The 27236-nt window shown below is 36.6% G+C and overlaps 1 protein-coding gene across 2 annotated transcripts in view; it reads left to right on the forward strand.

Annotated features, from left to right (window-relative positions):
• Itga8 (integrin subunit alpha 8) overlaps positions 1-27236 on the forward strand; it is a 168619-nt gene that overhangs the window by 84457 nt on the left and 56926 nt on the right. For both annotated transcript variants that reach the window (XM_078023365.1, XM_005330865.5), the window contains exons 14-22: positions 951-996; positions 3258-3365; positions 8604-8659; positions 9022-9176; positions 10436-10573; positions 11092-11159; positions 12540-12687; positions 18192-18284; positions 22694-22773. In XM_078023365.1, coding sequence (XP_077879491.1) covers positions 951-996; positions 3258-3365; positions 8604-8659; positions 9022-9176; positions 10436-10573; positions 11092-11159; positions 12540-12687; positions 18192-18284; positions 22694-22773 — 892 coding nt within the window. The remainder of the gene's footprint in view (positions 1-950; positions 997-3257; positions 3366-8603; positions 8660-9021; positions 9177-10435; positions 10574-11091; positions 11160-12539; positions 12688-18191; positions 18285-22693; positions 22774-27236) is intronic.

Raw genomic sequence — 27236 nt, forward strand, 5'->3', positions numbered from 1 at the left:
TCGTCTGCAAAACTGTACTAATGATAGAGACTTCCTAACTTCTGGTTAGGAATCAAATTAAATTGTTTAGAAGAATTTTTTGTGGCAAATAAATGTTCAATCAATATGAGCTATTTATTATTATCACTTTGTGATTTAAGATTATTAGAATATATGTCAGTTATTTCACCAACTGCTGACTGCTTTGCCAAAAGCAAACTCACCATCCACACTACCTATGAAGAACAAATGGTTGTATCCCTCTCCAGGGGTCATAATCCTGGCTTCATAGGGTTGTGGCTGATAAGGGCTTCATAAGACACTATGCATAGTGGACAGTGAGAACTGCTTTGTGCCTTTTCCTCTTCTAGGAATGTGCACCTCTAGTTTGGAGGATAGGAAAAATGATGTCATGATGAATTTCTCAGGCACTTGAGTCCTGGAGGATTTGATATTAGTTGACTCTCCTGTCATATCTAGTTGTTTATCTGAAGCTCCAATACCCTTTCCAAAATGTCTTAAGAAAGGTTTGTTCGTTCCTGTTCAGTGGTTTCTACTCTGCAATCAGCGCTTCAGGATGCTCATGTGTTACTTATGTTTCTGAGCTTAGCACAGGTTGAGTAGCCCTGATCAGAAGTGTTTAGGATTCCCAGCTTGGGGAGGTGTTGGAATATTTCATATACATAATGAGATATCTTGGGTATGGGAACTCAGTCTAAACAGGATATTGGTTTATATTTTTTATATACATCTTATACACCTAACCTGAAGGTAACTTCATAAAATATTTGTAATCATTTTGTGCATGAAACAAAGAATCGTAGTGTGGCATTTTCCACTTGTATTCCATGTCAGTGCTCCAAAAGTTTTGGTGTTTGAAGCTTTTCGAATTTTGAATTTTTGTATTAGGGATGCTCAACGTGTAGATTGTTTCTATAAACCGTGCATGTATTTTTTTTCCTGTTTTTTAGATTTACTTGTGGGTGCATTTGGAACAGGAAAAGTAGCTGTTTACAGGTATGTGGCTGGTGTTATACAAATGTTCTTCTAATGGTTTTAGGTACATTTTCTTTTTATTGTTTGTTTTGCCTTAAAAACGTATTCTGATTATTCTGGATAATACTCAGATGCTCTTTTTAAAATCTGGAGGTATTTTGGCCCTCAGTTTTTAGCCTTTCTCTATTTTTATTTTCATACTTGATGACAAAACTTCCAGTCCCTACCAGTGAAACATTAAATAAGATTTGAAACTCAGAAAATCATAAAATGAGCCACTTTTTAAATATTACTGTATTTGAATTTTTCTTTGTACTTTGGAAATCATTGAAATGTGCATTCATAGAGGAGTTTGGGGTGGGGGAATTTACTCTTTACCTTGGCTGCTATAATCAAGTGTGGACACCGAGTTAAGGAATAAAACATACCAGGAGTTGGCAGCCTGCAATATCAAGTGTTGATCAGCAGTTCGAATGCAACAGGTATGGAATCCAAGCCAGGCCGCTCCACACACTCACTAATTTGTAACCTTGGACAAATTCCTATAACTTTCTAAGCCTCAGGTGTTTTATCTGCAAAATGGAATAGCAATGCTTATTTCATAAGGTAACCTTTGTTCAAAAGAATTCAGTGAGAATCTGCATGTGAAGTACTCTGAACAGTAGCTGGTTAGATAGTTGATGTTCAAAATGTTTGGACTTTCCTTTAAAACATTTATAAGAATTTAAGAAACTATGTCAGGATATTAAGACAAAAGTCATAGAGCATAAATTGCTGTCCCTAGGCATGTAGGGAAGGTAGTGCTAATACAGTCAGTTCCCAGAGAAAGTCTGAGGTTAGGTTTCCTTCTGTAGACAGGTTTTCTTCTTCATCAGTTCCATACTCCCAAAGTCTTTGAAGTATGGGGCTTGGGATTTGCAGTGGCCACAAAAAGTTGAAGAGAAATGGCCCCAACTGCTGCTTTCTGCATCTGCCATTGCTCTTGTGTCAATGCCCTGTTTCCCATGAGCAGCTCCCCACCAACTACTGAACACAACAAGGACATAAATAGAAGCTTATTCCTACAAGACATGCAACTCCCCTCACAGGCAACTCTGACCCAAGGACACCCCATCACCCACACCAGAACTTTCTTATTCAAACTTCTCTCCTCCCTTCATCCTTATGGGTATCAAAACTCCAAGCCTCCTCCCTTCACTCCCTTCTTTTCTTGTAGGTGATCGTTACAATAAATATCTTGCATGTCTAATTCCATTTTGTTCTCTGCTCTTCTAAGGACTGGAGTTAACACAATATTGAAAATAAAAATAATGAAGTACAGCTATACAGCATAAAACACCTTAGGAAAAATCCCAGTAGGCCCCATGTGGTAATGATGAAATTGTTTAAAGCAATGTCCTAAGCAACTTTCTGACCCCTGAGTCACAGCTCCCTCTTCTGTCTTCAGAGAAGATTTACCCACTGCATCCTGAGACCTGGTGGCCTTGACTCCTACGGTCATCCTGAAATCTGTTGACGGTGATTCCCAAGCTTTAAAGATCACTCCACTCACTTCTGTGGTGATTTATTCTCTGGTCTTTTTATCCTTACCTGAGTGGCCAGAATGGTGCTAACTCTATCATTTCTTCTCTCAAACTTTGTTGAATGTTAGAAACACATTCCAATGTGGTTCTTACCCCAGAGGTTCCCCTTTGGCTGTTCTGTGGTGTGGCCTGAGCCTTGTATTTCAAAGCTCCCTGGGTGATTCTATTGGGCAGTCAAGATTAAGAACCACGACTCTGAGTTAAGTACAGAATTATTCTGTAAACCCACCCTCAAGTGCTTAGCTAATTCTGCAAAGCTCAGATAGAACATTGTCAATTGAGGTAAAACGTTGTCAATGAGCCAACAACATTGTAAAATTCAAATACGTACTGTGAGTGGCTGGAAGATGATGAATTTTCTCAAGCATGAATGTAAATATTCTACCAAATTGTAAAGCAGTATTTTATACCAATGTTGTCACAATATTGTGAGTCCATTCCATAAAGAAACAGATCTGTGAGTATGGCTTCACTTGATAGGCCAACGGCATCCCTTATTTAGAGTAATATGCTATCAGATGTGTTCAGAGGTAGCTAATTGAGTGTGCTACCCTCTTTATTCATGCAGAGAACAGAATTCTTGGCACAAAGCTGGGAATGTTGACAGTAGCCTTCGGAAGCAAACTTCTGTCTTTCAGGAAGACAGCTTCTGCCTGTTGCTGGTGAGGTCCATTCAGACCCTGTGTTTTCTCCCTACAGAGCAAGGCCAGTTGTGACTGTGGATGCCCAGCTTCTGCTGCACCCAGTGATTATTAATATTGACAATAAAACTTGCCAGATTCCAGAATCTTTGACACCTGTGGCCTGGTGAGTTCACCCAGTGCTTCTCAACCTCTAATGTGGATTCAGATCACGTTAGTATCTTGTAAAAAAAAAAAATGCAATATTTCAGTGCAGTAAGTCTGAGGTAGGGCATGAAGCTTTGCATATCTAGAAAAAGCTTCAAGAGGCCACTGATGCTGCTTGTCTGTGGACCAAGTTTGAGTAGCAAGGAAGTAGTCTTTCAAATGCAACTATGACGTGATGCTGACCTTTGGCTAGTTCTCTGATCTTTAGGCTCTGAAATGAGAAACATCAAAATCTTTGGGAAAATTCCCAGTGAAACAAACCTTGGAGAGATCTCTTTGGCATACTAAAATGATAATCAAATCAAAAATAAAACAAAATACCTTATCTTGCATTTGCATATGCTTATGAATACCACTTTTCAGATATCTCTTATGTACCCTCCCATGCAACTTTTCTAATAGTCTAGCTTGGGTTAAATCAGTGCTTCCTGTGCTGAAAACAGATGTCACTTTTGTAACAGCATGTACAACTAGATAGAAGGTAAATAGTACAAAAAATTTGTGTGTGTGTGTGTGTGTGTGTGTGTGTGTGTGTATTCCCTAAACAGAATTTTTGTGATCACGGTCTCATCATTAGGAATTGTTGTAGAATCATGGCTCCTTGGCCTGGAACACAGGAGAATATTGCTTAGCCAGCTTTTCAAAGTGTCCCTTGTGAATTGTGCCAGTCACATAAAAGGAGGACAAAATGAAACTAGATTATATCAAACCCCAAGAAAATACCCCCTTGTATTTCAACAGTAGGTCCTTAAGGGTCAGAGGTCATTTTTATATTGGATTATGCCATCCGGGCTTATCTTCTGGAAAATCAATAAATCCCTGAGGTGTTTGAGATTTGCCCTCATTTTCCAGGAGATACGGTCTAACTCAGGCCAGTATGTTCAGTTTCTCGGAATGTCAGAAGGTAGAACAGGCCAGTCGTGACCCAAAGAAGGTATTTCTAGCCCGTGTGAGTGTGTTACTGATGGCCTTTCGACAGGAGTTCATATCAGAGTCAACACTTGAGGATGGAGGGTGGGGGATATCCAGAAGACCCTGAAGAATTCTTCCAAAAACATCCTGTTGCTGGGAGCTCCTGGAGTGGGCAGGCATGTCCTCTCCCTTAACTGCTTTTGAAAGTAGTTGGGAAATGCCCTGAGCACATTTTTAAATGGTTTAAACCATAAAATGGTATAATGAAAACCTGATCTGAGAAAATATGTGAAAGAGCCAGCACTTTTCCTTAGCCTGGCATGATTAAATGAACATTAAATGAACTGTGAGTGCTACTTGAGTGTGAGTATTAAAACTTTAATATCCCCATGTAGTCTTCTCTAACCCCGTGGATTTCTAGAAGGAGATCTTTCAGCACGGACAGCAGCACACTCTGGTATAGAATATGGTGGTTTTGAACTAGATAATTTTTTTTCTAAGGATTTTTAGTTCCCTGGATAGTTTCCTTAAGATTTAAGTAGTTTTATGGAACCTGTTTGGTTTTACAGAAAGATTATTACTTTTTAACCAGAAAATGTTCTTTTTGTGTGAGCAATTTTTCCTATTGCATTAAGTCATGTTATTAAGATGAGATGCGATTCTTATGTAGACAAATTATATTGCATTCCTTTAAAGTTATTTATTTAATTCTATTGCACATGTTTCCTGAAAGGCATTTTATTTTCATTTGCAAAATTTATGAGTGGGCCTGTAATCTCAGAAGCTCAGGAGGCTGAGGCAGGGAGGATGGTGAGTTCAAAGCCAGCCTTGGCAAAAATGAGGCAGTAAGCAACTCAGTGAGACCCTCTCTCTAAATAAAATACAAAAACAGGGCTGGGAATGTGGCTCAGTGGTCGAGTGTCTCTAAGCTCAATCCTTGGTACCAAAAAAAAAAAATTTTTTTTTTAAATCTAAATGGAACCTCAGAGTATAAAAAATACAGAGGTAGCAGTTGTTTTAGTATAGAATGTGTCTCTCTCATTCTTTATAGTTATTGTTATTATTCTTATAACTTAGCATATTTTTTCCAAAGCAATTGAAAGGCCTCTGTGAATAACCTTTTACTGTAGATCTGAAATGGTTCTTCACTTTCATCAGTATACATTTGTCTTTCCTTTTTTTTTTTTTTTTGGTACTGGTAATTGAATCCAGGGGCACTTTACCATGAGCTACAACCCCATCCCTTTTTATTTTTAATTTGTACAGGGGCTCATTAAGTTGCTTAGAACCTTGCTACATGGCTGAGGCTGGCCTCAAATTTATGATCCTCCTGCCTCGGCCTTCTGAGTTTCTAGGATCATAGGCATACAGGCTTGTATAACCAAACCCAGCTTATTGTAGATTTCTGTCTTTCAATTGGCTGTGTAGCTTTATAAGATATCTGCTATTGGCTTTCTGAGTTAGAAAAAGAAAAGGAAATCCAACTCAATAAATATTAGCATAATTAATTGTTAACAAATTAGAAAAAAACTAGTGGAAATTTGCATTTTATAAATGCCAAAGTAACTAGTCAATTCACCAATCTGGAAAAAAACAAACAAAAAACCTTTCCAGATTTAAGTGACTTTATGTAAAATCTAATATTTGCCATCATCAAAAAAGGATTGAATTGGTGAGAATGAAAAATGAATTGTTTTGTACTTTTAAATCACGTTTCTTATTGATCTCATTTTCATGTCATCATATGTGGATGGCTATGAGCAGACTCATATCACAGGATCATTATTCCAACCATGCATGGGTGGCAATTAGTATGAGGATTTTGTATTGCCCTGACCATATCAGAAGCACTGTCTGTGAACAGTTTCATTTAGATTTATGTGATGAGGGGTCTGGATTGATTTCATGGTTGTTATTCCAATCAGACCTATTCAGAATAATGGGCCATGCTGAATATGACCATAAATTCAATAATGGTTCACAGCTTTTCCTGACAACCCAAGTATACTTTATAACTATGTACTAACCTGCAAGTGGTCCTAATTCTACGGTATATAAAACACATGATGTCTGTGCATGGATCTGTAGATAACAGATTTTTTTTTTCTGTGTTTTAGATGAATATGCCAGTCCACTGCTGAACTAGTCTGAGGTTTTTCTCTTTTGATTAGAACAGAGTTCTTGGAAACTTGTGACTTACAAAGATTTTTTTCTGCTAAAGACATTTTTAAAACAACAGATTCAGATTGGACTACTGTTGTTAGTAATTCAGTAAGTTGTAGTGATTATATTAAGCTTCATGAAAAATGTGAGTCATCCAGTTGTTAATGGTATTGAAGGAACAGAAAGGGGAAACTAAGAAATATAGTGGAGACTAACATATAATCCATAAATCAACAGGAACCCTTCAGTTGATAACCTCATTTACCAAATACCTTCTCACAAAGTGGGAATAATGTCCACTTTCATAGCTCTAATTTATTCCTTTTCCAAAATCTATATTGCTTTGAACTGTTTGTATTAAACAAAACACTATCTCCAAAATTATTTTAATTTACTCATGTCGATCATTTCATTACAAATATGAACTTATCTTCTAAAAGCTAATGAGCTTTGTCTATGCAGAATAATGTTAAATAGAATAAAGGTCAGTAGATGACTTTAACAAAAAAGTTGTGCACAGAAAATCTCCATTTTTGGAAGCCAGACCTGCTACAAAATTTAAAGATGTGATTAACTAGTCATCGTCCTTGAATACTTCTAATTGAAGTAGAAGTGCACCGGAATTTGTGATTTCTCTGGGGAAGTGGTATAAACACTTGTAATGGCATAGACATCTCGGGAAACTTTTGACTTAATGGTATGTGGCGAATTATTTACCCTGAAGGGAGACATTGACTGGGGTCACAGAGATAGATGAATCCCAGATGTGACACATTTTCATTATGTTTGACACAGGAAGCCAACATGTAATTAAAGTATGATTGGGGCTTATTTACTTTGAATTCTGTGGAAATATTTAAATCATACTATAGTATTTTGTTGGTAAAATCTTTAAGACTGTCATTAAATCATCATAAGTATTTTCTTTTATTTTTTACTTCCTTTGAAATGTGAAAAGGCTCCATCTTTCATGCTATATGTTAAAACTCAGAATTTTTCCAAGAGGAAGGTAAGAACATTCGGCAAACTCAGGAGGAGACAATGGGATGTTTCTCATTCCTTCTGTGGTCACAGACCAGGGCCAAGTGCAGGTCATCCTACAAGCCATAGCAAGATATTTCCTTGGATTAGGATTCAGGCAGGTTCATGGCAAAACTGTAAAGTGTCTTCTGTGCACACCTTTCCTCTCATCACTGTCTTCATAACCATATATATATATTTTTTTTTTAAGAGAGAGAGAGAGAATTTTAAAATATTTATTTATTTATTTTAGTTTTCAGTAGACACAACATCTTTATTTTATTTTTATGTGGTGCTTAGGATTGAACCCAGTGCCCCGCGCATACCAGGCAAGCACGCTACCGCTTGAGCCACATCCCCAGCCCAATAGCTTATATATTGTACCTACCTAGCTAGACAGCAACCTTAAGCTCCTTATTTTCTTTCTCTTGTCTTTCTTTTTCTTTTCCCTCTACTGCCAGTCTTACCCCACATCTAGCATGCTACCACCAAGTTCCAGTCCTTCCAAGCAGAGTGGGCAATGTAAGTGAAGCAGAGTGTGCTATTCTATGCTTTTTAGGATTAAATTCACATTCATTAGCATGACTTCAAAGCCCTGTTTCCCATCATTCCACCAAGTCAGCTGTGCCTCCACCAACTTCCGTATCTTGCTGGATGCTCTAACCACATGAATCTTTCAGTGTTGCAGATCGGGCCATGTTCCTACTAATCCAGGCTTTGCCATTACTATCCATACCTGTCCTGCCTTGTTCTTCACTCCATTGCATATGGAAGATATTTATATGTATTTACTGCATAAAAGCTGCAGGGTATTAGTTGATCAATTGTTAAATCAGTTGAACTCTAGTAATTTTTTCAAGCATTACTTTCCTATAACAAGTTACCTTTCTTAATTGTACTGGTGTTGGGGCAGACTGGTGGCAGATATATATGTTTGTGTGTGTGTGTGTGTGTGTGTGTGTGTGTGTGTGTGTGTGTATACAATTAAAATATAAAGGGAAAATTATGTGTTCATTTTAATGGAGAAGAAGGATAGGAAGATTTGTACTTCAGATTCAAAACTGTATTAACCAATCAATTATTGACTATTATTTTTTCATAGCTTTTCTTTAAGAGTGTGTGCATCTGTAGCAGGTCAGAGCATTTCAAACACAATAGGTGAGTATACTCCTGTACTGAACCAAGAAAACTGAACATTAATCATCTCTCTGCATAGACTATGTAAAACTAAAGATCCCTTGCTCAACACCCAGATTTCTATTGCACTTTTGGAGACTTGTACATAATATTACTTCAATAACTGGTATTACTATTTTGTATAAAGTATATAATTGTGAGTAAAATGACAGTCTGTAAAAACATTCCAAAAACATTTGAGCTTGGAGAATACTTTGTGACTTTGTTTTTCAGTTCATGTATGTGTTTGATCTTAGCTAATTGAAAAAAAAAATATTTCCTGAATAAGCAATTTAAAATAAGAATTCATATCTAGATGCTTTTCCTCCCCTGATTCTATTTAGCCTTGACAGCTGAGGTGCAGTTGGATTCCCTGAAACAGAAAGGAGCCATTAAAAGAACACTCTTCCTGGATAATCATCAGCCCCATCTCCTCTTCCCTCTGGTGATAAAGCGTCAGAAATCCCTCCAGTGCCAGGATTTTGTCGTTTACCTTCGAGTAAGTGTTCCAAAAATCATTTTCGTGGCCTCTCACGTACAAATCTGAATTCCAGCCATTTTCCCCCATGTAATCATCCTATTTGTCTCCAGAGATCCCCATCTATTTTCATTTTCATAGGAGGAAACTTCAAGGTTGAATACTCTTCCTGACCCTGACTTCAACTAACCTAATGATCTGTTGCTCTTAATTTCTAAGGCTTCTTTCTGTTTTGAACAAAATCTTGATAACAGCACTCAACTCAGGTGGTTTTCATTTCTAAGTGCCTCCTTTCTAAAGATCATAAAAGTTCAATACAATTTATTTGAGTTTTTATCCTATGCAAGTATGTCCTGTTAGATTTTTATCAGTATGCATTTCAGAGCCAACTTAGGAAAACATTAGGCATTCAAGGCTTTTATTAAAAGTAATTTAAAAGTAATTTATAATTATGCTTTTTAAAAGTAGTATGTTTTTACAACTCGGAAACCTACCATGAAATTTTAAAAGTCCAAATATTTATAACACAAGTATCGACCTTCACCTTGCCAGTGGTTGGATGATGGTCATTTATTCTCATTTCTTCTCCTCTAAGGGACTGGTTAGCAAGAGGAACCCTAGGGAAGACCAGAGATTCACAGCCACATTCACACGTGAAAAGCCAGGCATGACTCATACCTCTTACTGTGGCCTTAAATGGCATAACTGAAAGGTGACAGGCCTGCTTCATGCTTGCTACTGGGTGCTTAGCCTCTCCTTGGAAGAATTCTGTGCCTTTTATCAAGTGAATGTGAAATGTGCTGGAAGTGTTTTGAAGTTCACACAAGCCAGGCCTTAAAGAAATAATAAGGGAAGAAGAGAATCAAGATTTTTTTTTCCCCCTGAGCCTAAGTGTACTCATAAATTCTGGCAATCTCCTGAAAACAAAAATCCTAATTCTTGGTGGTTTTCAATGCATTTACAGTATATAAGTATAATCTTTTGCTTTGCAACTTGACAGATTCTGTGTGAGTTGTTGACAATCCAGAGATCCCAAAGATTCCCACTAGAAGCACATGTTAGTGAAGCTGGGGTTCTAAATGATTGAATCACTGAACATAAACTAACTACGCTAGCTACTATATACCACATAAATCAGCATGTGTCTAAACCTGTTGCCATGGTTGTTGCTCTATCAGTCACTTTCACTGAGCAATGTTGAGTGTTGCCTGCCTTTTGCAGACCAACATCTTGCAGCTATTTCATGGAGCCTCTCTTGAGCTTGTGGTTATTTTTCCTAGGATGAAACAGAATTCCGAGATAAATTATCTCCAATCAACATTAGTTTGAATTATAGCTTGGATGAATCCACCTTTAAAGAAGGCCTGGAAGTGAACCCAATACTGAACCACTACAAGGACAATGTCGTTACTGAGCAGGTATGTCCTTGATGAACTTTGATGGCATTTTTGACAGGTAACCTCTGGGGGTGCAGGTTCCTGTGACCTGAGATGAAGGCTGGCCCCTTATGTTTTGTTTCCTGTATATAGTTGCATAACTATGCAACATTTGGGAGTTTTTTCTTTTTTCTAAGAGTTTTTTCTAACATGTTTCCTGAAACACTGCATCCTGATGTTTTCTGAAGTCCCTCCTCTTAGGCAACCAAGATTTAATTTGTTCAAAATGTAGCAGTAACAGAAGCAACACAGCCTATAATACTCAAAACACTGACATGTATCATTCTTGACAGACATTTCAGAATGAATTGGAATTAGACAAGGTAAACTAGCCCATGTCTAGAGGTCACCTCACAACCTAGGGTACAGGACTGGGTAGAATCGGACATCATGAGATAAAAGCTTTGGTTTAATTTTTAGAATTGCTTGGAATTTTCAAGAGAAAGGATATGATTCAGGTTCTCCCAGATTATTCCTGATGTGTGGTTTGTACAACACAGGCTCACATCCTGGTGGACTGTGGAGATGATAATCTGTGTGTTCCTGACTTGAAGCTGTCGGCTAAACCGTGAGTTTAAATAAATAAATGTGTGCATTCTATCAAATGAAATACAGGTGTTTATTTAAAGTTTCTCTGGAGAAGGTACACACTTCCAACTAGAGAGAGAAAAAAAAAAAGCAACTTACTTGAAATTCTTGAGTTTGGCAACACTTTGGGTTAGCCTGGGGTTTGGTTAGTTCTTTGTCATTGGCGTCAAGTGACACCCTGAAATTTTGCCTGAGCTATTTCGTCTTTCAACAAAAGTTAAAAAAAAAACAGTATTTTTTGTTAAAAGTAAACTCACATACGGGGTGGCTGGGGTTATATTTACTTGTCTGAGTCAAGTGGGCAAAGCATTTAGAGAGGGGGGTTCTATCTACACCTTAACCAAACTGGTTTTCACAGCATGCATGGCTCAAAGCCATCCTTAAAACTGTCAAAACAAAATTCATTTTAACTTGTTGGGGAAAAAAAGGAACTTAAAATGCACAGAAGGGAGTAAAGCATAAGATGTCAGAAAGTCAAATAAGAATCAAAGGGCTTCCTAGTTGTCAGTAACTGGGGGCCCAGACTTGAGCATCTGTAATTTCACGGCATTCAGAAAGAATTCAGACTGAGATATAAAACATCCTCTGGTAGCAAAAGCAGATTTGTGCTCCTTCCTCTCCCAGAAACTACGGTTACTGCTGTAGTTTGGAATCTATTTGGTAATTTCTCAAGGGAACTTTGCCCAAACTTCATAATTTACCAAGTGTCAAAAGCAATGGATTTGAGTGAAGGTCAAAAGTGGAAGAGTCATTTCTAAATGTTGGTTTGATTTGGAGTTCAAAGTGAATTAAGGTTCTTCAAAATCCTTCAAAACTTTCTACCAGCCAGTTAGGATCCTGTTTGATCTGCCCTGCCCGTTTCTTCCTTCTTATCATAAGTGTGTCATGTCCCCTCTTACTTTCTAAACCATCTCTCTTTTTTCTCATAGCCTATGTTCTTCCTAATATATGTTTTAGCAGTGTCCCGAAGCTGCTTCATTCTGGCTTTTAAGCCAAATGTTAATTTTGCATAATTTTTTGCTAGCAGATTGATAAGTATATTTGTAGCTTGAAATTAACTACCGTGAGACGATTTATCCCATTGGAATCCACAAATGCTATAAATCAGATTTTTTTGTGGTTTGAGACCTGATTGTCAAACAATTCCAGCACCCCACTGGGTGTTTTTCTGCCATTCCCATCCAGACACAGTTCTCCTGACTCTTCCTGCCACTCCTTCATGATGACCTATCTTCTTTGTTGAAGTTCTAGTTTAGTATTTGCTCTGTTCCTTTTCCCTCCTAAATTATTTTAAAAGAAAATTCATGAAGTCAGAGAAATAGAATAAACTAATCATTCTTCCTAAACTATATTTTTTTAGAGATAAGCACCAGATTATCATTGGAGATGAAAATCACCTTATGATCATAATAAATGCAAGAAATGAAGGGGAAGGGGCCTATGAAGCAGAGCTCTTTGTAATAATACCCGAAGAGGCGGATTATGTTGGCATTGAACGTAACAACAAGGTAATGCCTGAAAATTATTTGAAGTAAGGAGCTGGGTATGCTTTCAAATTCACATAATGTTAAGTAGGGTCATCAAGCCTGAGTGAGTTTCTTCCTAACTGAGAGAGAACAAAATGGTGCCTTGCTCTGTCAAATCATGGTAGGATGAAGGGTTTACATGGTGGTAATGTCTGTCTTTTGCCACAGTACAAAGGTAAGTTTGCCAAAGACTGAAAGCTGCAGCAAGGAAGAGAACAGAGCTGGGAAAAATGGTAGATCAGCTAATATCCCAGGCTAAATCCCCATCCTTGTGGGCTTTTCAAGGTTTATTTTGAGTTTCTTTTAGTTCCCAGCAGGTCACTGGAGGCCTGGTTTTGATTATTGGTTGGGGAAGAAGGTCCAGCCAATCTTGCTGAGCTCTGATAACAACCTGGACAGAATCTGGAAAGGAAACTAGTAAATTTTTCTTTCCTCTTGGCCTACTTTGGGATTGTGACCAGGACAAAAAAAAAAAAAAAAAACTCTTCCTAAGTTCTCATGTTTGTTAAAATGACACTAATGCTATTTATCATCTTTACATTCGTGATCAGAACATGAAATTTCCCACCTCAATGTATCCTCTGCTCCTACAGTGTTCTTAATCACTTGGTCTAGAAAACCATTATTAGGAAGACCAACTTTAAACAAGGAGGAGAGGTGGGAGGGAAAGGCAGAGAGAAGGGAAATTGCATGGAAATGGAAGGAGACCCTCAGGGTTATACAAAATTACATACAAGAGGAAGTGAGGGGAAAGGGAAAAATAATACAAAGGGGAGAAATGAATTACAGTAGTGGGGGTAGAGAGAGAAGAGGGGAGGGGAGGGGAGGGGAGGGGGGATAGTAGAGGATAGGAAAGGCAGCAGAATACAACAGACGTGAGTATGTCAATATGTAAATCAATGGAAGTGTAACTGATGTGATTCTGCAATCTGTATACGGGGTAAAAATGGGAGTTCATAACCCACTTGAATCAAAATGTGAAATATGATATATCAAGAACTATGTAATGTTTTGAACAACCAACAATAAAAAAATTATTATAGATTAATTAAGAGTCCCTCAGTTTCAGGAGTATACAAAACTCACAATTGAGAGTAGAGACCAAGTTTCACATTTCTTTCAATAGGAACAGGCACTCCTTAAATACTTGTTGAAGGATTTATTTAACTAAAGTTTATTAAATGTCTTGCTAGTTTCCAAATACTGAAACCACTAGGAGTTCTAATGATTTTTTTTCCTAATGATTAAGGAGTTCTAATAATTTAATAAAAAGGGATTCCTCTGTTTTGATATTGCTATTTTAAAGCCATTTTAATACTTAGGGAATATGAAACACTCTGTTGGCACTTCTAGTTTCATGGAATTTTGTGTTAGTTGAATTATCTTCCCTGTAAAAGAAAAGAAAAATCCAGATGAATAAGAATCAAGTATCTTTGACTCATTTAAAATCATTATGAGTTTCTATGGAAGAAATTCATAGAACAAATATCTCCAAGTTCATCAAGTTGTATCCATTGAATATGTATAGCTTTGGGTGTGTCAATCATACCTCAATAAAGGAGTTTTTAAAATGGTCCAAAATTTTTCTCTTTTCCATGTCAGCAATGAGACTGGGAAGAGGAAAATCCATCCCATTTCTTTTCAAAAGTGTATAGAGCTGTACAACCTGTTCCTTCCTGTCCCCATTACAGACCTGAAAATCAATTTGTACCTTCATTTCTCTAGTGAATGGCCTATAATCATTGCATTTTCTTCTTCCTCTATTTACGTGATTTTCCTTACTCATTTCTCCATTAAAGTTACTTCAAGGTATTAAAAAAATGAGAATAAGTGGAGCACTTATACATACACCTATAAAGATGGTGTTTGATGACCATTTTGAGTTGAAAACTGTCATCTTGTAATAAACCCTCTACAAAGAAAGAAAAATCACCTACAAATACTTATATGCAAATGATATGTGAGCAAATTACGAAAAAGAAGCTCAAGTATAATATTTTTAAAAATATTCCAGAGCTCTAGTCACATTTTTGTTTTAATTCCCTTTGTGTCACTCCACCCCTGACTTCATTAAACAAAACATCTATGTTCTTTTAGCAAAACTTTCAGCTTACTGTTCCCTTGGTTGCAATGGAAAACCTGGGAGAGGGCTTATCACTCTGTGGTTGGCTGTAAATAATACCATTGACCTTATCCATCATCTCAAATGAACCCTTAGCAAATTTTTCTCTCCATCAATTTCCCTTGGGCCAAGATTTTTACTCAGTCTTTGAATTTTACAAGACTAAGCCACATTCTGTTTCCTTCTTTGTTTTTAAAACAGTTTGAGGTTTGTGAACCTTTTCATTTAAATACAGTTTGTTTGTTTTTTTTTTTAGTAAAACGTTCTCTTAAGGGGAAAAGTATTAGGAATATCTGATTGCATATTTGGGAGTTTTATTCTTGTTCTTGAAAACATTCAACTTTTAGATGTTGATTATTACTTTCTCTAGAAACATGAATTGAGCCAACCTATATACTTTCTTTCATTGACTTTTCTTCTAAATTTTTCTAAGAAGAAAGGCCTATGTGCCTTATTATTGTTGTTGTAATAAAATATGTAAGAGGTCCGATTTACCATTTTTACTGTCTGCAGTGTGCAATCCAGTGGCTGACGTTCACACTGTTGTACACCTGTCACAGCTTTCCAGTTCCAGAACTTTTCATTATCCCAAACTAAAATTCTGTCTTCATTACAGTCCCATTACCCTTTTCCCCAGACCCGAGGAACCACTCTTCTTTCTGTCTCTACAAAGCCCCTTCTATTCTAGGTAGTTCATATACATCTTCACTTAAATCTCTCCAAGCACCTCACCTACATCCTGTCCCTAACTAGACTTTTGTCTTTCCACCACACACTCCTCCTGTATTTCCTAAGAGAATGGCAGCAGTAGCCACCCAATTTCCCAAAGCCTAAAACCAGTCCTTCATTTCTTAGTCCATATTCCATCTCTCCATCCACTGGCACTTGACTCTGCCTTCCTCCCAATTGGCATGACCCGTTAACCAGATTTTTCCAACAGTCTCCTAATTCATGTTCCCATCTCCCTGTTGCCAGTCCCTTCACTACAGAGAAAACCATCTTTTTCAAATGCACATCCAACCATGTCACTCTCTGACTTGAAATCTTTACCAGTTCCCTGTTGTTTGGGGAATAAGATCCAAATCCTTCAGATGACTTCTGAAGCTATTCATACTGCCATCCCAGCTCACTTCTTCAGCCTCACCATGGCTTACTGGTTCTTTCTGCTCACCTGACTTACCTCTCTTTACTCATCCTTCAGACACTGAATAATAATTGAGATGTACTAATAACTGAAGCTTAATAATAATTGAGGTTGCTAATATTTATTAACAGTGGCTATAGGCTAGATAACTGCTTGGAGCTCTTGTATGTATATAATTTATTCAAGCCCCATAACAAGCTTATAGAGAAACTGCTATCATGATCCCTGTTTTTAGATAAGGAGAAATCAAGTAGCATGCCTAAGGTTACTTGATCTAGCAGAATCAAGATTCAAATCTCACCACTGGCAAGCATTGCCCCTTCAACTTAAATGCCACCCCCTCCAGGACATTTCCAATTGCTGAAATCCGTGTGTATGTCCTCCTTTATCATGATTTAATTCTCCTGTTATAATACTTACTAGCTCCTACGTAATAATGTGTTTCCATGGCTTGTTATAATTGCTGGTGTTACTTGCTACCATTATAATATTAATTAGAAATTCAGTGAGAACAAAAGATCTTATCTATCAAAACCTGATAAATTGCTGGTCCACAGTAAATATTTTTAGTGGATGAATATGTGAGTGAATCATACTTTAAGAGCTATAAACAGATTAGAACCAAAATGTCCCTGGAACTGCTGACGAAAATAATCTGGAAATATCTAGACAAACAATCATTGTTTCTCTCGTAGAAAGGAAATAAAGGTTAAAAAAAGACAGAGGGTGGAGGGGATGTGGGAGTGAGAAAAATCTTTGATTGATTTCAAATAACTATTTCTAGAAAGCTGGAAAAATGTCCTCATTTATCCTTTAACGCTTAGATAAGATGAAAAAATATTTTCTATAGAAACTAAATCCTTGAATTATATTCAAGGGACATATGGGCACTTGTTAAAGCTTTTTTTTTCTGTCTTCGTGTCTGAGTTAATAATCTCAACATGAAACATCTCTATGTAATTAGGATTAGTTATGGGATTTTAAGAAGTTCAATACTTGCTAAATCAAACTTTAGAAAAGAGAAGATTACCAGCTTTTGGAAAATATGCTTTTTAGTTCCTTCAGCGTAACTAACATGTCATTCAGGGTATTTGGAGAGAGTGTGTGTTAAATGTGCTTCCAAATGTCAGTGATTCACTCTTTTCCCTTTAGTTAAGAGTGTGTGTGTTGAAGTCTCAAAGTGTGTGATTTGCCTAGGGAATTCTCTAAGCAGATGTCTGGAATTTGGAGTTTGTTGTTTTGATTTGGGTTTGGATTTGGGGTTTTTCATTACTAAAGTAGAAAGAAAGAAATAGAGGATCTTTTCTGATACTTTTACTTGAAAATTTCACATTTCTTCCTTCCATAAAATTTCAACACTTCTGATAGGTAGATAAAGGACTATCTTGGTGGGAATCATCTCCAGGACAGAAATCCCCAAAAGGGTGATCCATTGTAAAAAAAAATAATCATATTGCAAGGTTATCTTTGGGCATTGATGACATGTAATAGTTAGAGCAAGATAATGGATTAGCATAAGTAGCTATCATCCAATGGAGAGCAGGGGCATGGGCCAGTAGGTTCCGGAGTATGGAAAAAGAGTCAGGGTGAGAATAGAGGGAGGGATTTCTAGGCAGCTGGTAGTAGCATGAGGACAGGAAGTAGAGGTGGGAGGAGCAGAGGCAGCAAAGATAAACTCTTTTTACTTCCCCTTATCTAGGCTAGAATTCCAAGTTGACTTTTTTTAAACTCTAATCAGAACAGGATATAGGGAGAAGCAAAGAGATTGGAATTATACTGGTTAAGTATAAACGTCTTCTGTTTGCATATTTTGAGTATTGAACAAAAAATTCTCTTGCAAATGTTCATCAAGTCTTGTGATGAACCATACATGTTACTGGATTTCGCTTTTGCCAGATTAACATAGGGAGTGTCTATTTATTCGTGCCCTGAGTTTAACATTAACATCAGTGAAAATAATGTCTAAAATATTCACATAAATATGAGCATTGTGTTCCTTGGTGAAGCCCATGTTTACCCTTCAACACATATTCTTCTAAAATTTTACTTTCCCCTTTTTCCTCTCAGGTTTCTTCTGAGTCAGTGGTCACAGATTAATTTCTGTGCAGCCCTTCTCACACAGGTGTTTGAAATCAAGGGCAGCTCCCAGGCCCCACATTGCTTCGTGATGTAATTTATTCTGCCCCCTGAACTCCAAGCCGATGTTCTTTCCTGTTGTAGGTTTTGCGGCCACTGAGCTGTGAGTACAAGATGGAAAATGTGACCAGGATGGTGGTGTGTGACCTTGGGAACCCTATGGCGGCTGGAACAAATGTAAGAGAAAACCAGCAAAATGTACCAATTTCCATCAAATTGAATTTTATAGAGAATTTGTACCGCCCACCCCCCATTAGCACTCATCAACCTAGCACACAGCACCCAAAACAAATTAGGCAGGAAATTACCCAGGTGGAGGAATTTAGCTCTATAACCATAGACTGATGATCACAGGTTAAAAATACAAAAAGATGTTGACTTTTACAGGTTTCTTTTTAGACTCTACATTTATGAGTCTTTTTCAGCAAATCTATGAAGATGTTCGTACTAGATTTTTTTCCTTAAATATTTTTTTTAATTTTATAAAGACTTTCCCCTTTGAATTAAAAAATAAATACAATGTATGGGGGGGTACTTAAAATAACTTAATTTTAGCAAAAAAATAACTATTATTTTCAGTATAACTTCCTATATAGATATTATTCACAGTATTCATATTTAAATTATTGCCATACTGTAGCTTTTGTGCTAGGTCTGCATTTGAAAAATAACACAGAAAATTGTTGATAGCAAGGGCAAAAAGGTTGATGACTGTCTCCAACATGCTTGTAAAAGAATAGGAGTTATTTGTTTTTCTCCTCCTCCTTTTTTATTTCTGTTTCCAGATTTAAGAACTTTCCACTCAGGACTACTTATGGATAATCAATTTCTTTTATGTAATCATAGTGTAAGTCCACACATAGTAATTTTTTAATAAATCTCATCATGGCAATTATATTACAAAGACATAAGGCAGGAAAAAAAATTCTGAAATCTGAAAATGCTACATAATAAATCTTCCATAAACTGAGCTAACATATTCTTGGATTTAAAATTAGTGTTCATATTTGTGAATGGTTTGTTTGGGTAATGAAATGGTTTGTTTGAAAAAAAAATTTGTGAAAAGTTATAATTGTATGTAGGTTTGTATTCAAGTGACTTCTCCATGGATTCTAAAGAGTGCTGCTCCTCCAGGCATCCTTTTAAAGGGAGCTCTGCAGTCACTAAGAGCATCCTGTCCTTCCCTGAGAGATCTAGGCACACACTTGCATTTTAAAGAAACTGAGAAGCCTTCCAGTAAATAAATCTTTTAGGCCAGTGCTTCACACAATTACCTGAATATGTGAAACTTTTTTCTCAAATAATATGTATTCCCAATTTATACTTCAGGAAATAAACAAGAATAATATAGACTGTATAGACTGTACTATTATACTAATATTGGGTATTTTTTTAAAAAATGTACCACGCTGTAGTCCAGTGAACTTACTTCTTGGGTCAAAAAAATATTTAAGTGAAAGGTAAATTCCTCTAACAGATTACTATTGGGTCACATGGATTGATTATCCTGTGTGTTATAAACCCATCCCTAGGGAAAGAGTGTACTTTTGTGTTCTTTTATTCAATTTTCAAAACCCCATGAGTCAAGTATTCCTGCAATTTATGGATGAGGAGACTGGGGCACAAAGAAGTCAAATGATTTACCCAAAGTCACACAGAAGTTGAAGACAGAACCCAGATATAAACCAGGCCTAGCCACAAAGACCTTATTCTGTCTGGTCTGCAAAACTGTGAGAGGATTTGGATAAAAACTAATGAAGAGCAGATGAGACTTTAAAATGAATCCATGGAAGAGAATGGGATGTCCAAACTGAGATATTAGAACATTTTTCACTCTAATCCTTTTAGTTAGAAGCTAATAAATTCTTTTGCCAGTTTTGAAGAAAAATATCCAACCACCCAATATGATTACCTAAGGACAAATGAAAATGAACTGACATGGTGCCATCCGTAGGTATAGTCACTCTGTCCTTCTCCAGTATTGGTTAAGTGTTAAATATGGACCAGAGTTTGTATAAGGTCATCGATAACAGAGAATAGTCTTGGAGCAAAAACTGGCCACCAGTGTCATTCCAAAAGGAGGGTAAAAATGGTGGTGTGGTCTGAACCACAAATGTGTTTATGTGAAAGGATGTCAATCCATTTTACCAGCAAATAATCTTTAAAAGTCAGGGAAGTAAATTGTTTATATTCATTTATCTCCGAGTTCTCTAGTAGGAGAAACCTAATAGCTTTCTTATCTTACCCCTTAATGCCCTTAAACACATCAAATTTTATTGCATTCTGTTTTGTTATAAAAGACTTTGATTTATTTACTTCTTCATTTTGTACTTTTAAAAGACTCTCAGTGAATTGCAGTAAAATCCCAAATAGAAATGCAGCTCTAAATCTTTTTTTAAAAAGAAATCATAAATCATCAGGAATATTTATCTCAGTCCCAATATTTTCAAAAATTTAATTTCCAAGTGACTTTTAACATAACAAAACATTCAAGGTAGTATTTAGAAGTTTTGCTTCTGATTTTTAAATAGTAAAATCATATTCTTTTAGTAGTTATAGTAGAAAATAGTTCAATGCCAATAAAGGTTCCTAACAACTCACAAATTTTCTCTAATAAGAAAATGAAAAACCGATGTGATTCTGCAATCTGTATACAGGGTAAAAATGGGAGTTCATAACCCACTTGAATCAAATGTGTGAAATATGATATGTCAAGAACTATGTAATGTTTTGAACAACCAACAATAAAAATTTTTAAAAAAAGAAAATTAAAAGAGAAAAAAGGAGGGGAGATCAAAAAAAAAATTTGAAATGAATGTCCAGAGATCTGGTGTTAGGTATGAGTTAAGACCACATGTGCCTCTTATCAATATGACCTTGCCATGCCTTAATTTGTCTTCATCCCTGTGAACCATTCTATACTGAAGACCAATGTGAAGCAGCCTCATTCACAATATAGTAGAATTCCCACCATGGGTGTGTGCAAACAAGGCACACTCTCATAATTCTTTTAACAATTTTTACTGCATCCTCCCGTATGCCTCTTCCTAAACTAGAATCTGACAATATAAATATGAAGATACCCAATTTCCTTCCAATATGAAAATCAAAATTTGCAACGTCATAGGTTTGAGTTGTGGTAGAGTAATAAAGGAGACTGAGAATGAAGAGGGAAAAATTCTTCCTGACCTGGCCGGTGACTACAGAACTTAAACAACAACTCTAATCCTGAGTTTTGAAGCCTAAGTAGGAGTTCTTCAAGTAGAAAAGGCAGAAAAAGGCTAAAAATAAAAATATCTCAAAGAAGAGAAAAGAGCATGGGCAGTGGCCTAACAGAAAAATTGCTCATTTGGAATTAGAAAGGACTTGCTTGTTACTGGAGCATGAGGGTGCACATGCTTTATAATTAAGGTACATCTGGGTTTAAATACCAGCTTTGCCACTTATCAGCTATGATACCTTGGGCAAGTCACAGAGAAATGGGAAAAAACCTACTTGTAGAAAGGTTTGAAGAAAATCGCTGAGATAGTGTAAGTAAAGCTACTAGCATGGTGTTTGACCCTTAGCACATTCCATAAAGTCCAGTGAAACAATGAGGATGATCTATGACCAAAATGATAATTTACTCTTAGAGTATTATTGATTCTCGTTAATATGTTTTTTATATCCGATTTTATTCTCATACTATAGTAGCTGTGATTCTGGAGTCGTTATGCATGGGTTTAAATTCCTGCTCTGTAGTTTATTGCTCTGCACCTGGAGCAAGACACTTAATCTCTTTAATCCTAAGATTGCTATTCATTTATAAAATGTCAACCACTGTACCTATCTCAGAGTGCTTGTCTTGATTACAGGACATGAGGCACATTAGTAGAGTGCTTGGAAGAATAATGTAATTTTATATACATGTTAACTATTATTCCAACTTCCTCATTTTATATTATTGTTTTCTCCATTTTTTAAATCTATTTTCAAATTATAAAAATAATAGAGAAAAATAATAGTAATAAGAGCAGTTTTTTAAAAAAAAAATGGAAATAAAGGAGGAAAAAATAATCCATACAACCATAACCTTAACCCAACATATTGTTGTGGAATACTTCCCTCCAGTACATCCCCACTCCCATGTGGTAATTTTTCCTTGCGTAGACTTTTTAAAACCCATTACACAAAGAACTTTGTAACTTTCATTATTTGTTGTTCATTATTACATCAAAAGCATCACCCACATTATTGCATTGACCTTACAGCTATAATTTCAGCAACTATATAATGTCTATCAAACAGAAGCATCATAGATTTCTGAACCAATCCTCTCATATATTTGGATTGATGCCAATGAATGCATTAGGGAGGTGACATAAAAAGAGAGGGTCCAGGACAAAATGTAGAGTGACCTGAATCTTCTGGATCCCTGAAGTCTGATTCCATGACTTCCTCTCAACTCTCAGCCACCCAGGGCAGAAGCAGATAAAAGGATATTACAGTGACTAAGGTTCGATTTTTGGAGGAATTACTTAGGGAATATTTTCACCTAATAACTTTGTGTCCTTTGTGTGTTCTGTTGTTGTTGTCCTTGTTTACAGTATTCTCTGGGCCTCCGGTTTGCAGTTCCACGTCTTGAGAAAACCAACATGAGCATTAACTTCCATCTCCAAATCAGAAGGTTAGACCTTTCGATGCTCACATTATGGACAGCACTCAGGAGCAGAGATTCATAGTATCTGCCACTTATAAGCTCTTTTATCTGAAAAATCCTTCTGAAATCAGAACCTGGACTTTCACAGATCAGTTATTCTTTATTTTTCTCAAATTATTTCAGTTTTTTTCAACATTTTGGTTTTGACACAGAGACTGCATTTCATAGGCCACATTATGAGATAATCAGATTTTGTCCTGGACACCTCACTTCTCTTCCACTTTCCCACATTCCATGCACATGCCTCCCACCCCTACCACACTCCATAGTCTCAGTACAGCATCAGGTAATTACTGCAAATCTGCAAAAAAAAAAAAAAAAAAAAAGCATAGATTTTGCATGTGCAATTTTGGGGGCAGAGCCTTCTCCAACAATGATAAACTGAGCCACATAGATAGCCATCCCCCTTTTCTAAGGATGATCCTGCTCAAGAATTCAGCTGTAACTTTGTCCTTTCATTGTCTATTCTGTTTGCTCCTTCATGGCCAAAAGTGGTATTTCATAAGCAGGAAGACCCACAGGTAGTGAGGCTGCAGGTCAGGGCTTCCTGGCTATGTACTTCGACCCATTAGCTGGGAATGGAATCAATTTAATGGCTCAAAATCCATATTAAAAGAAAACAATCTAGGCATGGTGGTACACATGCAGGTGCCTTGTGAAGTAGATAGGTATTTTTGTGAGTGTGGTCTGTTTTATTCAGCTCTTACATGACTGTGACTAAAAGACCCAACCAGAACAATTATGGAGAAGAAAAAGTTTCTTTTGGCCTCACAGTTTCAGAGATCTTACTGCATAGACAGTAGCCTCCATTCCTTGGGGCTCCAGGTGAGGCAGAACATCATGGCAGAAGAGTGGTGGAAGGAGGCAGCTCACATGATGATCAGGAAGCACTTGCCAGTTACAAAATTTATACCACAAATCCATGCCCCCAGGGACCCACCTCCTCAAGCCATACCCTACCTGCCTCAGTTACCACTCAGTTAACCCCCATCAGGAATTAATTCAATGGTTGGATTAAGGTTCTTATAATCCAATGATTTCTTCTCTAAACCTTCTTACATTGTCTCACACATGAGCTTTTGGTGGATACCTCACATCCAAACCATAATATGGTGTAAAGTTTCAAAACTTCAAAAAACTCTGGTATAGATGCACATATGTGCCTTCCATAGTTATAATTTGTCAACATTTTGAATCCCTGTTCTAAAGATAGAAATGACTATAATTTGGTGCTTAGAATTTGGTTCCCTAATAGCAATGCAATGTGGCTAATCTCTAAATTTATCTTAATACCTTTCAAGAAGTGCCATTAGTATGCGATAACTTTTAGAACAATTATTCTGTGCACCCAATTATCTTTTAGTACTACATTAATGAAAGGTTTAGGGGTTTTTTTAAAATATATAAACTCTAGAAGAGTATAGCATATTTTTAAAAATATGCAACCTACATCACAAAATACCCCTCTTCACATTTTGTGATAGATCTCTTGGGAGGAAGGTATCCTAACTTAGCTTAGATATTCTTTTCTGACTTTACCTAGGTCTTTCTTGAATTTAACTTAAATATTTTCTGCTGAATCTTAGAACATTTTTATTTTCTCCAGATAGCAATGAGATCAGATGGAATGAATGTATTCAAAGAATATCTCTTCATGTTACCAAAAGATTATTAAATTAAGTTTTTATATTGGCAAAACTATGTATTTCCAAAAAGGTTCAGATAGTTGTAAATATTTTCAGTTTGGAACTATTATGCCAGTATTACTGAGTTTACAGGGGAAAAGTGCCAAAGTGAAGGACCAACATCACTCTAGACTTTTGTCTGGAGCTTCTATTTCCCTCTATCATTGCCTATGCCATTGATCCTACAGGAGCATGAAGCTTTATGTACTTGGCAAAGGGTATGTCTCTCGTAAAATGCATGGCCTTATTTAGGAAGAAAGTGCCAAGCAAATTCTCTGATATTTCCTCCTTTCTCTTGATTGCAATTATGAATAAAAGAATGGAAGAAAACAGTAGTTAACTGAAGAGGCAAAAGGCAGTAGATGATATTGTAAATGCCACATCCAAATCCACCTTGTAGAGCATCACTTAAGTAATTAATTCAGTAATGAAATGTTGAATTGGACAGAAAATAGAAATGGGTACATCTTAACATTCCCCTTCATCTAACAGTGGGTCATAATTATATTTCAGGTCTACTCATGACTATTTTAACATTACACTAAAAAATAAGAATGCAAATATGCAGAAAGAACTGGAACATAGATAAAACATCAATTCTCAAAATATATATTATAGAGATAAAAGTGTTTGAGAATATTTTTAAAACTCAAATACTAAAAGTATTTAAGAGATGGACGTTTATCTGCTTACACTGGCAGGCTCTGAAGATGTAAATAAGAATTGAGATGGGTAGTTTTATATTCAGTTTAACTGCATTCAAACCCAAAATAAATTAAACCAATGCTCTGAAACCTGAACTATTATCACCATACATTGATCACCATTACCTATGCCTAATTCCCTTTTCTTCAAATAAAAAAAGAGAAGTGGGCTTTATAAGTTAATAAGCTTAAAATATTTTCTATTAGCAAATATTTGAATTAACGGTCTTTCCATGCCCCTGATCTAAATGACATCAACATTTCCCTCCCTGGGTAGAGAGGTTCTCACACAGCAGTCTCCACATACAAACAGGGTTTTGCAATTATTCTTGAAGTTACTTCCTAAGTAGTGGTGAAATGTACATTATACTGTCTTTGCTGACATCCCAAGGACCACAGAAAAATTTAAAAAGAATGTCAGAAAATAGGAAACAATGGGAAAAAGAAAAACGGCATTTGGGTAACAAAGTGAAAAACATGTTTTTCTGTGGTTTATGCCATAGGACGTAGTCATGTAGAGGAAATCCATCCTTCCTTACATAACTCAGCCTTGTGGCAGTGATGGATCGCTTGTTTGAATGTAGCAGGGGTATTCGTGAGGGACACTTCCTTCCAGGAAGGTTAGAGAAACATCTAAGTTGTATATCAAACCTGGTTCCTTTATTACAAGGAGATCTTATCAACACCCATGGTACCCAGTAGCAAGTGTCATGGCATGCCTGTGTCACAGGGGATGATTCTGAATAACCTACCAGAGGGTTCGGACTCTGACTCTGCCATTGCTCTTGCTGCATCTTAAAACAGCCTCTAACAGCCTCATATTAGACTGAATCTCAAAGACAATTTCAACATTTGACCTTCATTTACATTTTCAGGGTATCATAGTGAATATGTTGTTCTCTAAACTAATTACCAACAAACTCAATGGAATTATCATGCAATAGCTTAAATGATACTTTTTTCATAATTCTGATTTCCACTACTGCAAAGCAGTAATGAACTGGAAATAGAAAAAAAAATCTGGTTAATCCGTGGAGCGAGGATATTTCAATTTCAAAACTAAAGAGTTACTCAATACATTTGGGACCATAAACTCTGCCACAAATAGAATTATTTGGTAATGATTTCTTGGTGATTAGAAATTTGAATCCTGCCTTTGAAAGAAGAAGAGGAGGAGAGGTGAGGAATGAAAAGAAGCTAGATAGAATAGATAATAGTTAAATGAATGGCCTGGAAACTAGAGTTCAAACTTCACGGAAAAAGTTCTTGTAGGCTCCTTCACAAGGTTAGCAGTGATGCTCCATTGCAGGAAATGAGCCTGGCACCTGCTTGTTTATATCTGTTATGTGTGTTTGCAGGGTGAATTGCCTTATCAGTGTAGACAATGGATCAGGACTTTGCAAAAGCATCATGGGAACAATTCTGTCTCTTCTTCCTTTGAAAGCAGAACTTCATCTTGTTCTTTCCAGCTCCCACATTTTGAAAGCTTCAAAATCTAGACAGAAACTACCCCATTCCCATCACCATGGTGTCAAATCTTGTCCCTTAAATCCAAGTGAGATTCAATGATAAACAAAGAGGAAGCTTTTCTTAATGAGACCAGAATATAAATATGACCCATAAGTGGCAATGTGGCCACATCCCAGGCGGCTAAAAGCTGCCTAGTGACTTCAATGATAGCACAGAGGGACAACAAATGTAAATGGCCCAGTGACTGAGCCTCTTGGGAGGTACATTTTATTTTCCTTACAACACTGATTACTTAACACACCTGTTTTTTTTTTTTGGAGTTTAATTTTCATATCTAATCATATTTGCTTGAGGGAATAAAACAGCAAAATTTAAAAAAATTTTGTCACTGTTCAAAGAAATATTAAACACACACTTTCTAGCTTGAGACTCTTGATGCTTTTCAGAAAGATCCATGTCACCTCTGAATGGCCTGTTTATGAAATGCCCAACTTCCTTGGGTCTCGTTTCTCCTTGCCATTAGCCATGTTTCCAATTCACTCCCCACTCCTCTCCCAGACAGTGAGTATGC

The sequence above is a fragment of the Ictidomys tridecemlineatus genome, chromosome 10 (genome assembly GCF_052094955.1).
Source record: "Ictidomys tridecemlineatus isolate mIctTri1 chromosome 10, mIctTri1.hap1, whole genome shotgun sequence".
NCBI classification, from domain to species: domain Eukaryota; kingdom Metazoa; phylum Chordata; class Mammalia; order Rodentia; family Sciuridae; genus Ictidomys; species Ictidomys tridecemlineatus.